This window comes from Mirounga angustirostris, unplaced genomic scaffold (genome assembly GCF_029215605.1).
Source record: "Mirounga angustirostris isolate CCGP_5_RB_7025 unplaced genomic scaffold, mMirAng1.0.hap1 SCAF_4, whole genome shotgun sequence".
In the NCBI taxonomy this organism is placed as follows: Eukaryota; Metazoa; Chordata; class Mammalia; order Carnivora; family Phocidae; genus Mirounga; species Mirounga angustirostris.
In genome coordinates, this window is record NW_026991712.1 from 37,754,961 (window position 1) to 37,768,985 (window position 14,025).

Below are 14,025 nucleotides of genomic sequence, written 5' to 3' on the forward strand. Positions count from 1 at the left end.
AAAGCTTCTGCACAGTGAAGGAACCATCAATAAAATGAAAAAGCAACCTGTGGAATGGGAGAAAATATTTGCAAGTGATACATCTGATAAGGGGTTAATATCTAAAACATATAAAGAACTCATACATCTTAATAGCAAAAACCCAGACATTTCAATTTAAAAATGCGTGGAGGATCTGAATAGATGTTTTTCCAAAGAATACATCCAGATGGTGAACAGGGACATGAAACATCACTAATTATCAGGGAAATGTAAATCATAACCACCATGAGATATTACCTCACACTTGTTAGAATAGTAATTATCAAAAAGACAAGAAATAACAAGTATTGGTGAGAGTGTGGAGAACAGGGAACTGCTGTGCACTGTTGGTGAGAATGAACATTGGTGCAGCCACTATAGAAAACAGTATGGAGGTTCTTCAAAATATTAAAAATAGAACTATCATATGATCAAGTAATCTCACTTCTGGGCATATATATGAAGGAAACAAAGTCACTGTCTTGAAGAGCTATTTGCACCTGTGTTCACTGCACCATTATTTACATGGAAACAATTTAAGTGTCCCATTGATGATTGAATGGATAAAGAAAATGTGGTATATACAGATGGTCCCCAACTTACATGGTTTGATTTATGAGTTTTCAACTTCATGATGGTGTAAAAGTCATATGCATTCAGTAGAAATGATATGTTGAATTTTGAATTTTAATCTTTCCTGGCCTAATGATCTACAGTATGATACTCTTCTTGTGGCAGTGGGCAGCAGAAGTAAGCCACAGCTCTTATTTATTCATGTAAGTGAAGGTAAACAATTGATACACTTACAACCATTTCGTACTCATACAGCTGTTCTGTTTTTCACTTTCAGCACAGTATTCAACTAATTACATGAGATATTCAACACTTTATTATAAAATGAGCTTTGTGTTAGATGATTTTGCCCAACTATCGTCGGCTGGCATTAAGTGTTCTGAACACATTTAAGATGGGCTAGGCTAAGCTATCATGTTCAGTAGATTAAATGTATTAAATGCATTTCCTTCTTGTGATATTTTGAACTTACTATGGATTTATCAGGACATAACTGCTTTATAAGTCAGGGAAGATTTATATATACAGTGGAATATTATTCAGTCACAAAAGGGCATTATGCTAAATGAAATAAGTCATAGTAAAATACTGTATGATCCCACTTATAAGTAGAATCTAAGAAGCCAAACTCATAGAAACAGAGAACAAATTGGTGGTTGCCAGAGGGTGGATAATGGGGAGTGGGGGAAATGGGTGAAAGTAGTCAAAAAGTACAAACTTCTAGTTATAAGATAAATAAGTTCCAAGGATGTACATGTATAGCATGATGACTAGTTAATAATAGTATGTTAAGTATTTTAATGTGGCTAATAGAGTAGGTCTTAAAAGTTTTCATCATAAGAAAAAAATTTTTTTCTTACTGTGAGCTAGTAGATGTCACCTAAACTCGTGGTAATCATTTTACAGTATATACATAAATCATTATGTTGTACACCTTAAACTAATAAATGTTATATGTCAGTAAAAGTGGAAAGAAAAAAAATAGTAATAGTAATTAATATACTTTGTAGCAGTAAATATGTATTTATAAAGACTGGATTGTGTTAGATCTGGTAATAGTGTTTTCAGAGAAATATATATATATAAGAAAGGCAGGAAATGTGTTGTAAAGTGACTCACAAGAAGTTTATTAGTTCGTTCTGTATGGTGTTCTTATTAATAAACTTGAAAGATTTTGACTTTTTAGGCAAGTGAACATAAGGCCATCAGGACATTGGGACTCATTTTACTTGGGGAAAAATGAATAATAGATTTAAATAGAGTATCTCAGTGAGACAGAGGAATAGTTGATATGATTTTAAAATAATTTATGAATATGAATTTAAAATAATGTTTCGTTTTTAGCACATAGGGTCATTTAATAAAATGGCAGAGTATAGAAGAATGTTCAAAATAATAAAAGGCATAAAACAGAATTAAAATGGTATAAACCAACAAGAACAAGGAAAAGGAAAAAGAGAAACAAAAATGTAAAGTAATAAGCTAAATGTAAGTTGGAAGGAATAAAATGAAATATATTTTTCACTAAATGTCAGTTCTCCCATTAAGGGACGCCTGGGTGGAGCAGTCAGTTGGGCATCTGACTCTTGGTTTTGGTTTGGATCGGGATCTCGGGGTCATGAGACCAGGCCCCATGTAGGGCTCTGTGCTTAGCATGGAGTCTGCTTGGAGTTTTTCTTTCCCTCTACCTTTGCCCCTCCTCCTGCACTCTCTCTCGCGCGCGCGCTCTCTCTCTCTCTCCCAAATAAGTGGATAAATCTTAAAAAAAAAAAAAGACAAATTAGTAGGGTCAATTAAAATGTAAAATCTAGCAATATGCTATTTATAAAAGGCCTGTGTAATACAAAGGGTTGGAAATGTAGGGATATTTCCTATTAGAGATACCAGATAAGAAAGATAATCATACAAATAAAAATAAAAAAATAGGAGTGGCAATATTTATATCCAGTAAATTAGTTAAAGTTAAAAGATCTCAAGTGTATAACGAGGGTTAATATCCAAATAAAGAATAAAGAGGGACATGAGATAATGACTTAAAAGACAATTTATATGAAATGTGTATGTGTCAGTCACCAGGACAATTAAATTTGTGAAGGAAAGCTATTAGAAATGTCAGGGGAATCTAATAAAAGTTTATTCAAATGGGAGATTCTCATATTGCTTTCAGAACTGATTAAGAGTAGCAGAAAAAAAGGACAAAGATGGTGTAAATATTATAATCAATAAACTTGATTATATATATCTACATATATATAACTACATATATTTTGGCGTTCCTTTTTTTTTGGTATGTTAATGGAGCATAGATTAACGAATTCCAAAGAAAAGATTTTGTATGTCTCATTTTTTATTATAGTCTAAAATGAGAAAGAATTACAGTATAATAAAATCCATACTTACTGAAAATTAAGACACATAATCTGAGGTAACCTAAAGATTGAGGAGGAAATTATGAATTATTTAGACAATGGAAAAGAAACAAATGCCAGTATCTGTGGAATCCAGAGAAGCTGTAATTAGGGGAAAATAGTTAGTCTTAAATAACTTCATTACTAAAAAAGAAAGACCAAAAGAAAAAAGAACTTAGTGCTTATAAGTGAACTTAGAAAAATAATAAAATATACCAAAAAATTAGGAAGAGAGAATTCATAAAAGAAATATTTTAAATTAATGAAATGGAAAATAAAATTCAAACACGATAAATACAAAAGCAGTTTCTTTGAGCAGATCAGTAAAATAGTTAAACCTCTTCTGACTTTGACTAAAGAAAAAAGAGCAAAAATAGAAGATTTGGAATAAGAAAGAAGATACAACCAAAGATAGAGAAACAATTTGAAGAATTAAGAGACCACTATATGCTGCTCTAATGACAACTCATTTAGTGGTTGAAAAGTTGATGCTTTCATAATAAAATTTAAATCATGTAAATTGACCCCCAAAGAAGTTAAAACTGAAATGGATCAATTACCATGGAGAAGATGGAAGGACAGTTAGGTATCTATCTATGAATTAAAAAGATAGCAGCTTGGAACGCCTGGGTGGCTCAGTTGGTTAAGCATCCTTAAATCTTGATTTTGACTCAGGTCACGATTTCAGGGTCATGAGATTGAGCCCTGTGTTGGGCTCTGCTCAGTGGGAAGTCTGCTTGAGATTCTCTTTCTCCCTCTCCCTCTGCCCGCCCCCCCCACCACTTGTGTGTGTGCACACTCTCTCAAATAAATAAATAAATCTTAAAAAAAAAAAGATACCAGCTCATAGCACCAGTATTCACAAGAGCCAGATGTGGAAATGTCCATCAACTGGTGAATGGATAAAGTGTGATATATCTGGACAATGGAATATTATTTAGCCATTAAATGAATGAAATACTGACACATGCCACAGAATGGATGAACCTTGAGAACATTCTGTTTAGTGAAAGAAGCCAGACACAAAAAGTCACATTATTATATGATTCCATTTATATGAAGAATCCAGAATAGATCCATAGAGACCAGAAAGCAGATTTCAAATGATCTGGAACTAGATAGAGGTAATGGTTATACAACATTGAGAATGCACTAAATGTCACTGAATTGTATACTTTAAAGTGTTTAAAATGGCGAATTTTATGTTATATGCATTTTACTAAAAAAAAACCCAACAACCCAGCTAAGTCTTTTAGGACACATAATTGCAGTTATTTTTATGAAGCCAGAATAACTTTAATATCCAGACCTAGATGTATAAAAAAGAAAATTCAGCCTTACTTGGCTACCCATAATGGTTACCATGCTCTCTTTATCTCTGGTGGAAAGATGCTGCTAGTTCTTTTCACTTCTTTATGGTTCCCATCATTCATTAAAATTGGAGAGTCCATTTCACTGTTGGCATCCCTGACCTGCATTATAGAGCTTCCAGTGATGCTAGGAAAGGGAGTATCCTCTGGATCCTCTCAGTGAAGATAGTTAGGGGTTAGGTGAGCAAGTCACATATGATATATCCATTCCAGTATTCGATATACTTGAACCTTTGATCCTTCCCCTAATGTATACTGAGGATCGCTGGCATTTCTGTGTAGATCACTTAAGAGTGCAGGTTTCAGTTAACTAGCTGAGCATACTGTTAGGGGCACTCCCAACTGTTTGAGATAACACACTGGTCTGGAATTTCTGGTCTTGCATCCATATCAGTGAATTCCTTTCTCACTGGAAATCTTGAAATCCTATATTCTTTAGAATTCTGCTGATAAAAACTGACAAAATCTCGTAACTTTTTTGGTATGAATAGTAGGTCCTCTTGCATCAGATTTTCTATTCATTCTCCTGGTGTCTGGAGATTTGAGTGTAGTTTTAGGACTGGAAGCAATGTGAGTTAGTGGAGGAGGGTTTACATTTCCCTGAAAAGTGACTGCCTCAGGTGAGGTCATTATGGAGTCTTTAGGCATTGTGAGGCTCATCTTCTTGGACTGGGGAATAGGGTTGCTTTTGTTGGCAAGGGATGCCTTTAGGACTTGGGGGGTTCAAGGTACTCAGATTAATAAATACCTACTTAAATGTACCATTACCAATTCTCTGGTTACCTCTCTTTATAGTTAAAAGCCTAACTTTAACAGAATAGAGCTGGTGATGTTGTGAATTTAGTTTGCAATGTAATTCAGCTTCCAGCTTAGATTAGACCTTGAGTTTGTTTTTGGAAGTCTCAGCCCTGTGCCTACAAGAATTAAGAAATTCTTTTGGGGCATTCAGAAGTTTTCTGGTTCTCAGCCTTGAGCTGGAGGTTTAAGCTCTGAGCTTGTTATATTTGTTATATAACTTGTCCAGTGTAGGCCAGGGCAGCTAGCCTGTTCTATAGTATTTATACTCTTATTTTCACCATAGCATTCTTCTTCTTCTTCTTCTTTTTTTTTTTTTAAGATTTTATTTATTTATTTGACAGAGAGCAAGCAAGGACGAGTGCAAGCAAGGGGAGTGGGAGAGGGAGAAGCAGGCTCCCCGCTCCCCGCTGAGTACTCTATGTATTCTGGATATAGAGAGTTTATTATAAAATTAGGAGCCCAAATGATTTATGGAAGGGCCACACATGCAAAGGTCATCAAATCTGCTGCTGAAGGTCAGAGAAGCCAACACTGAATATCTCAGCCTGAAACACTACAGTGGGTGTTTCTTAAAAGCTCACTGGGGATCTGCTGGAATCCTTAAGAGTCTTTGAGAAGCTCCCGCCCCGCCAACTATCTCATTCAGTAGCAGCAGTGTGGTGGTTATCAAAAGCTCTGCCGGAGGCCGCTGTGTCTGTCGTACCTGCCAATTCATTTGCTACAACTACATCTGGAGAATGATGGTTTCTCCTTAACTTTTTGCCATTCAGATTTCATGCATATTCTTCTTATTGTCAGACTCTTAACTGGGATTCATTCAGGGAAAGGAATTTTGGGAACCACAAGATGTGGTTCCCAGCTTCTCTTTTGCTATGATGAGACTTCAGAAGGGAGTGATAGTGTTGCTTAATTCATGATAGATAATCCAGCACTGAATTCTTTATTGACTTTTGAGGAAATATATATACACACACATAGGTTTATATACATGTGTATGTATACATACATACATGACTTTTAAGGGGATGTGTGTGTGTGTGTGTGTTTATGTGTATAAATTAGGACTACACACACACAGTGTCTCTGAGTATCAAACTAAATTACTTTGGAACGTTTAAAGAAACAGGATAGGATAAAATTCATTTTGTTAAGGTAGCTGTTTTATCACTTATTTTTCACTTATTTTAAGAGATCATAAATTTGAAAGTGATTTTGCATAGCTTTCTAATATTAGGAAACATTCTGTGTCTTCCAATGGCTTGTTCTTTCTCTTCTATAGAAATGATATAGTGAGAAGAATATGATCTTTGGAATCCTTATATGTTTAAATTCTGTCCTTGTTGGTTACCACTATTGGAGTCTCTGTTTCCTCATCTCAGAAAATGGTCATGGTAGTATTTTACCTCACAATTGAGAGGGTTGACTTTGATAATGCTCGTAAAACACCAACCCTAGTACCTGGCTGACAATCAGAACAGTAAGTGCTAGCAGGGTTTACTTTGTCTTCTCATTCATACCAAAGTATACGTGGCTTCTCTCTCTCATTGTTTCTGCTTTTTAAAGCACAGAAATATTTACTTGGCAAAATTTCAAGGGTTATAGCAGAGATGCTTTTTGGGCAAGTGGAAATTAGATCCTCTTACTACCTGTCAGTGTGTGGTCTTGCTTCTGAGGAGGAGAAAGAGCGTTTGAGGAGACCTTGGATGTGTGACTTAGAGGAAACCAGATTCCCTGTGTCTCTAACTTTGGTCCGCTGTGGTCCTCAGCTGAGGGTTTCACGTGTTTTTATACAGTCTGAACAGGCATGGGACTTTGATATTCTGGGGATGATTTTGCTTAAGGTGAGCTAAGCCTTTTGTGCTAACTTGAGACTTTGGCTGTTTTTATTCTACATTTCATTCTTTTAATTTCCATTTATATCTTCTTAATGCTGCATTTGTTTGAGTTGACAAACCGTAAGTCTTTCTTTCATTCATAAGAAAAAAGCAAATTTTTACATATTAACTTGTTGATTTTAGTAGATTTTAAGTATATAATTGAAACATTAAAGCTAAGGTATAATTCACTTTTCTTGTTTACTTTGATTTATCACTATTAAGTAGTGTTTTAAATTGGAAAAGACTACATGCAAAAACTTGTAGATTTTTCTCTAATACTTACGATGTTTGAAAGGAAAAAAATAAATGTCTTGGTTTCTTTTAGATCTTATGGAAGTGTATTTAAAGCAATACATAAGGAATCTGGTCAAGTTGTGGCAATTAAACAAGTACCTGTTGAGTCAGATCTTCAGGAAATAATCAAAGAAATTTCCATAATGCAACAATGTGACAGGTATGAAGAGATTTTATTTCTTTATTTACCTTCATTTTGATGAATTTTGCTGATAATGCATAAGAAAATACATTTTTTGGTCATCTGGTTAGTTTTCTGACTTTGAATCTGAAGTGAGACTAATCCTTCAGGGAAGATGAGGATAGTTTTGTACGGTTGTCTTTAGGACTTACAGTTCTAAAGCAGAATTGATGTTATAAAGCAACATGTGGTCATAGAAAGCATTCAAGCTGTTTTCCCATTTGGGGAGCAAATTTATGGGTGAAAATTATTTTTGATGTTAAGGGGGGGTCATTTAACAGTCTTTTTATATAATTGTTTTTACTGATTAAAAACAGCCATGTTTTTTGTAACTCTAATTCATTCAACACTTACCGAACATTTCCAGTGGGCCAGATACTGTACCAGGATCTAGAAATACCAAGAGAATGAAGATACTGTTTTTCTTCTTGAGGAGCTGGTAACCTCTTTGGGAAGACAGATCCTTAAAGAAATAGCTGTGATACACACAGTCAGCTATGCTTTCTGTTGCAGGGGGTGATGTGAGAGCTAGGAGGCAGGGCACCTCCCCCAGGCAGGAGTTATGAAGTCTGGCATGCTGAGGAAGAGTTAGTTAAAACTGGGTGAAGAAATGGAGGGATGAGAGACAATAAAGAGAATTACAAGAAGAGAAGTGAAAAACAGCTCCCTGGTATGTGCTGTTTTGACAAGGTTTAGAATTACTGGAGTGGAAGGTGTGAGACAGAGAGACTGGTGTGAAATGATTTGGGATAGGTAAGTCGAGCTGGTCATGAAGCGTCTTATATGCCCTATTAAACAGCCCGGTCAGGGATGCAGAGTTTATAAATTAGGACTATGTTTAGCCTATAGTTACTTAATTGAAAAGAGATTTTATTACTCTCCCTTTACAGAAGGTCTGTAGTAGCAGCAACAAAGTGACAAGTGTCTCAGGCTTCTTTTCTTACACTGTGCTGAACTTAGTATGTGCTCTTTGTCCCCATGCTTATTAGCGCATGGTTATAAGAGGGCTGCTCTTGCTCTAGCCGTATGTTTATGTTCCAGGCAGAAGGAAAAGGGAAAAAGCAGGAAAGGGCTTTCCCAGAAACCCTCAGCTTACGTTTTATTCATCAAAATTGATTGAGTCACATGGTGTCTTTCAGCTGATGATTTCGTGGAGTCTGAACACACTGTCACCCCAAATCTAATCAGAGCCCTGTTAGTAAGAGAGCTATGAAAAACTTTCCCTTCCAAAAGTATGTAACATCCTTATATTGTAAGTCCTTTGGCTAATGAGGTGACTGAATAATCCTAGAGGAACTTTGTTTCTTGAGCCTATTCAGTTTTCCTTTTCTTTATTATATGCTATATATTTGGATTATATTATATATTTTTCATAAAGACTGTATAACTGGAAATTCAAGTGGTTATAGAAAAAAATAATACATTCCTCAGCTCCCAGACCAAAATATGTAATTCCAAAGTTTTCCCAGATCTTGCTATTAATACGGTAATTTGATAAGAATGTGGTTCCCACAATTTGGTGTAGAAAAGGAAAAATTGAGCCTAGAGTAGTGTTGGGCCCATCAGGTACTTAATACTTGTGTGTTGCTGTTATTACTTTATTATTATGGTTAAATATAGTTTAGGGACTAGTGTTGTCCTTTAGAGATTTTAATTGAGTGTGCTCTAGGAAAGGCAGGGTCTCAATTATTACCTATTATACATCTCTTCCTCTAACCTTGGTGCATCTTAGGACCTATCAGCTCTTGCTCACATTTCTTTCTCAGCTTCCTATTTGTTCACTTTGCTTTCATTTTTGACTCCTCCAACTCATTTTCTACCTGGAAGCTAGAATCCAAACCTAATCAAGCCATTCTCAGTTTAAAACCATAAGTGTCCCATTGCCTGGATAGATCCAGTCTCCTAAGGATGGCATATAAGATTCTTCATAATTATGCTTATGCTTCCAATCTTCTCTCTTACCTGTGTTTCTCTTTAAGCACATGTTTACTTGTATTCTCTATCACCTGACTATTAAATTCTGTGAGGGCGCCTGGGTGGCTCAATTGGTTAAATTCTGTGAATTTGGGATTATGTCTTATTAAGTGCCCTTGGACCTTGCCACATAGTGGTTATTCAGATACAGGTATTACTGATTCTTGTCTGGGCGACTCAACTGGACAAGATCCAGATTAATATTCTTAGATCAGATTTTTAACTGTTGCAGAGAAGCCTCTCAAATTCCTGTTCTGTTTGTGGCATCATCACCTACTTAGTCTTTGCACAACAAAACAGAGTCGTCTTTGTTTCTTTTTCTGGTACTTATGATGACACCGTCTTATAGATTCTCCTGAAATGTCTTCACTATCTTTATCCTTCCCTTCATTCCCTGAGAAAAGGAATCATATTTCTTACCACATACGCAATGCCTAGCACTGTACTTTTTTTTTATTGAGTGAATGTGAATAGATATGGTATGTATAAGAAATATGGAAGCGCATTATAGGTTGAGGGAACCGTAGGGAAATCTGGTCCTTGTTCTTGTTATATACTTTAAACTACTAAGGGGAAAGAAAAGGAAAGAATAAAAGGGGAAGAAAATCCACGTTTCTAGAAATTTTGTACCACTTTATAACAGAATGCTCTGTACCTAGTAGGGATGTCTCAGATATTTGTTGAATGAAATAAATAGATGGGCGAAACAATTACTGGTAAAAAAAAAATGGCTCATGCCTTTTGGATTTCACTTTCAGATTCACTATTCATATGAAATAGTGAAGGATCAGAAAAATTAGTAGGTTAAAAGATCCTAAAAATGCTAAAAGATAAGGCAAGTGAAAAATAAACTAGGAAATAACAGGAGCATGTATTACATTTTAGCTACTAATTACTAATGGTAATGTAGATGTGTTAACTGGGAAACTGACATAAAAATGATTTGCAAGAGAACAATACAAACTGAAAAATTCCCACTTACAGCAGTGGAATTTGGTTAGAGAAAATGAGATTTGCATTTCTGAAACTGAAATAAAGTCTATTCAGTTAGTTGAGCACTTGGCAAATTGTCTTGCTTTCTACACTCCCAGAAGAGACCAGAGGGTGTTTAAATTTTTTTTGTTCATTTTAGTAAATGTTAAACATGTGTTTAATACTGCATTTTGGCATAAATTTTGAGGAAGCCCATCTGCATTGTTTATTACAGAATCTTCTGTGTCTAGTCCAGTGCTTGGCACAGAATAGACATTTAATAAATATTTGTTGAATATATAAATCATAAAATGTTAATGCTACACTAGATCTCTATTAGTTTAGAGTTTTGCAAATGTACTCTGCTCTAAGGAGGTGGGGGTATTTTCCTTAAACAGTGAAGAATTGAGCAGAATGAAAAACTTTAGTCATTGCTTTTATCTTTTTTCTATATTGGGACTCATTCTAAAATTTTATTTGAGGAAAAGGCTCCTGGTACTAAAGCATATTTTAGAACTATTTTACAGGTACAGAAGATGAGACCTAGAGATTTTATGTGAATTGTCCAGGATCACACAGCTAGTTAGGGACTGGGATGCTGTAAGAACCCACATTTGCTGACTCCAGGGCCAGTGCTGAAGAAAGCAAGGTCTACAGAAAAGATTCCAGCAGTTCAAACTGAAGCTTGGGGTAGAGGCAGGAGCTGGGCAGTAATACCTGGGAATATGTGTGCTAGGTAACGTGGATCCAAGGGAACCACAGTTGACACAGCCCCTACATTCCTGGTTCTTACGCTCCTCAAGGAACTTCTCATATATAAGCCAAGAGAAGTGTGTTGTTACCACATGCATCAAGGCACACACTTATTCACTTATTCACTCAACTGATATATATTGAGTACCTACTGCCAAGGGTAGTCTTTATGTGTTGCTCACAGGAGATAAAACAATGAATGAGTCTTAGACTTCAGAGGGACTTTCAGTCAGAAAGAAGAGGCCGATGACTGGATGTGCTGTTTTAATACAGTGTGGTAAGAGCTGTGATGAGGTAAGTATGGGGAACTCTGTAGGTTGGAAGGCATATCTAACATCTCACCATTGGAGATTCCCAGGGAAAGCTACCCCAGGGAGGTCATACCCAAACTGAGTGACTTTGGATGACTTAGATTTGGGGGGCAAAGAGGAGAGGTGATCTGTGTGTTGGGAATAGCACATTTTTCGCTGGTCTGCTCAGAGGCTTAGATCAGTGTCGTCCCTCTCCTACCTGTTCTATTTGCTGTTTCTGGGTAGAATTCCATTTAAACACTGTTAGTGAGGGCCTTCCCCCTATCCCCCCAAAAGTTTGAAAATCAGCATATTGAAGGATTTGTGATGAGTTTTGGCAATTTGTATCAGTTCACGTATATGTATATTCATTTTTGGATGGGCCAAGAAATGAATTGCTGTGATTTGGGTTTATATTGGGAACAGTTCAGTTTTCATAGGAGAATATTCATCTTGCTTTTGTTTGTTTTTTTTTTTAAAGATTTTTATTTATTTATTTGAGAGAGAGAGCACATGAGAGGGGGGAGGGTCAGAGGGAGAAGCAGACTCCCTGCCGAGCAGGGAGCCCGATGCAGAACTCGATCCTGGGACTCCAGGATCATGACCTGAGCCGAAGGCAGTCGCTTAACCAACTGAGCCACCCAGGCGCCCCTCATCTTGCTTTTGTAAAAGGACTATGTTACCCCATTAAGTTTAGAATGCTATTAAGATGGTAGAAGGATGTTAATGAAACTTATGTAGTGAAAAATAGCCATTTCTTAGTATTTTAATTATCACATGCTCAGAATGGGAAGACTTAGAAAATGTTTGCAAAAGATGTATCTGTTAAGGACTGTTATCCAAAATATACAAAGAATTCTTAAAACTTAACAAGAATATAAACAACCCAATTAAAAATGGGCCAAAGGCCTCAAGAGAGCCCTTACCAGCAAAGATTTGAAGATTCGCAGATGGCAAATAAGCACATGAAATGATGTTTCACATCCTATTTCTCACATCAGAGAAATGCAAATTAAACAACAGTGAGATACCACTACACACCTATTCAAATGGGCCAAATCTGGAACATCGACAACACCAAATCTTGGTGAGGATATGGAGCAGAAGGAACTTCCATTCGTTGCTGGTGGCAATGCAGAATAGTACAGCCAGTTTCCAAGTCAGTTTGGTCGGTTTCATATAAAACTAAACGTACTTTTAACCATATGATCCAGCAGTCATACTTCTTGGTGTTTACCCAAAGGAGTTGAAAACTTATGTTCACATAAAAACCTGCACATGGATGTTTATAGTGACTTCATTAATAATTACCAAAAACTGGGAAGCAACCAAGATGTCCTTCAGTAGGTGAGTGCATAAATAAACTGTGGTACATCCAGACAACAGAATATTTCTCAGCACTAAAAGGAAATGAGCTATCAAACCACGAAAAGACATAAGGAAACTTAAATGCATATTATTAAGTGGAAGAAGCCAATCAGAAAAGGCTACATACTATATGGTTCCCACTATATAACATTCTGGAAAAGACAAAACTATGGAGACAAAAAAAGGATCAGTGATTGCTAGGGGTTAGGAGGGTGAGAAGGAGGAATAGGTGGAGCACAGAGGACTTTTAGGATAGTGAAACTACTGTGTATGATGTGTCAGTTTAGATTAGATTTCTCAGTTGTTTCAAATGTACCACTCAGGAGGGGGATGTTGATGATAGGGGAAAGCTATGCATGTGTGGGGGCAGGGAGTATATAGGAAATCTCTGTGTCTTTCACTCAATTTTGCTGTGAACCTAAACCTCAAAAAACAAAAATCTATTAAAAAATACCTTTAGCAGTACATGGTTACCTTCAATTAAGATGAAATTCAACGTAGTATAAAAATGTAATTACCTTTTAGGTGGTAAAAATGAACATTTGAATTTCCATAAGAAGCTTAAACATAATGATTCACTACAAATAATTTGTACTGCGAGTAATGTTTATATAAGGTGCAAATAGACAAGAAGAGTTTGTAGTGCTTCTTCCATTTTTCTCTCTGGTCACTTCTCATTTTATACAGTTTCTATCTTGAATTGTGATACTGGCGGAAGACTGGCAGGATAAAGGGTGTAGAGGAGGTGTGAAAAGGATACAGGAATGGAAAGGATATTGTCATTAGGCATGGAATGAGAGGAGCACCCCCCCCCCCAAAAAAGTTGGGGAAGATGATACGTAGTTCCACTGGGTTGAAGGTGTTAAAGAGGGGAAGTGAAATGAATACAGGGGACAGGAGAAGGAAGCGGTGGGAGATGGCCCGGGTGAAAGGAGAGGAACATGGCTCATGATTGTCACCCCAGTTATCAAGGCATCATGTTTCACCTTTGCTTCCTAATGTGTGCAGTAATTTGACTTGTGTCTTCCTTATCCCTCCACCCAATGGAATTTCCTAAGTCATATTGAACTATTTAGCAGTGCCAAAAATGTACAGAATTGCTGGGTTCTCATATGTCTTGTAAGTCCATACAGCGACTTAGTCAAG

The 14,025-nt window shown here is 36.3% G+C and overlaps 1 protein-coding gene across 4 annotated transcripts in view; it reads left to right on the forward strand.

Annotated features, from left to right (window-relative positions):
• The window catches only part of STK3 (serine/threonine kinase 3), a 271,666-nt gene that overhangs the window by 43,084 nt on the left and 214,557 nt on the right, over positions 1–14,025 (forward strand). For 2 of the 4 annotated variants that reach the window (XM_064588079.1, XM_045896164.3), the window contains exon 3: positions 7,373–7,501. The exons of the other annotated variants lie outside the window; for them this stretch is intronic. In XM_064588079.1, the coding sequence (XP_064444149.1) occupies positions 7,373–7,501 (129 nt within the window). The remainder of the gene's footprint in view (positions 1–7,372; positions 7,502–14,025) is intronic. 4 annotated transcript variants of the gene reach the window in all.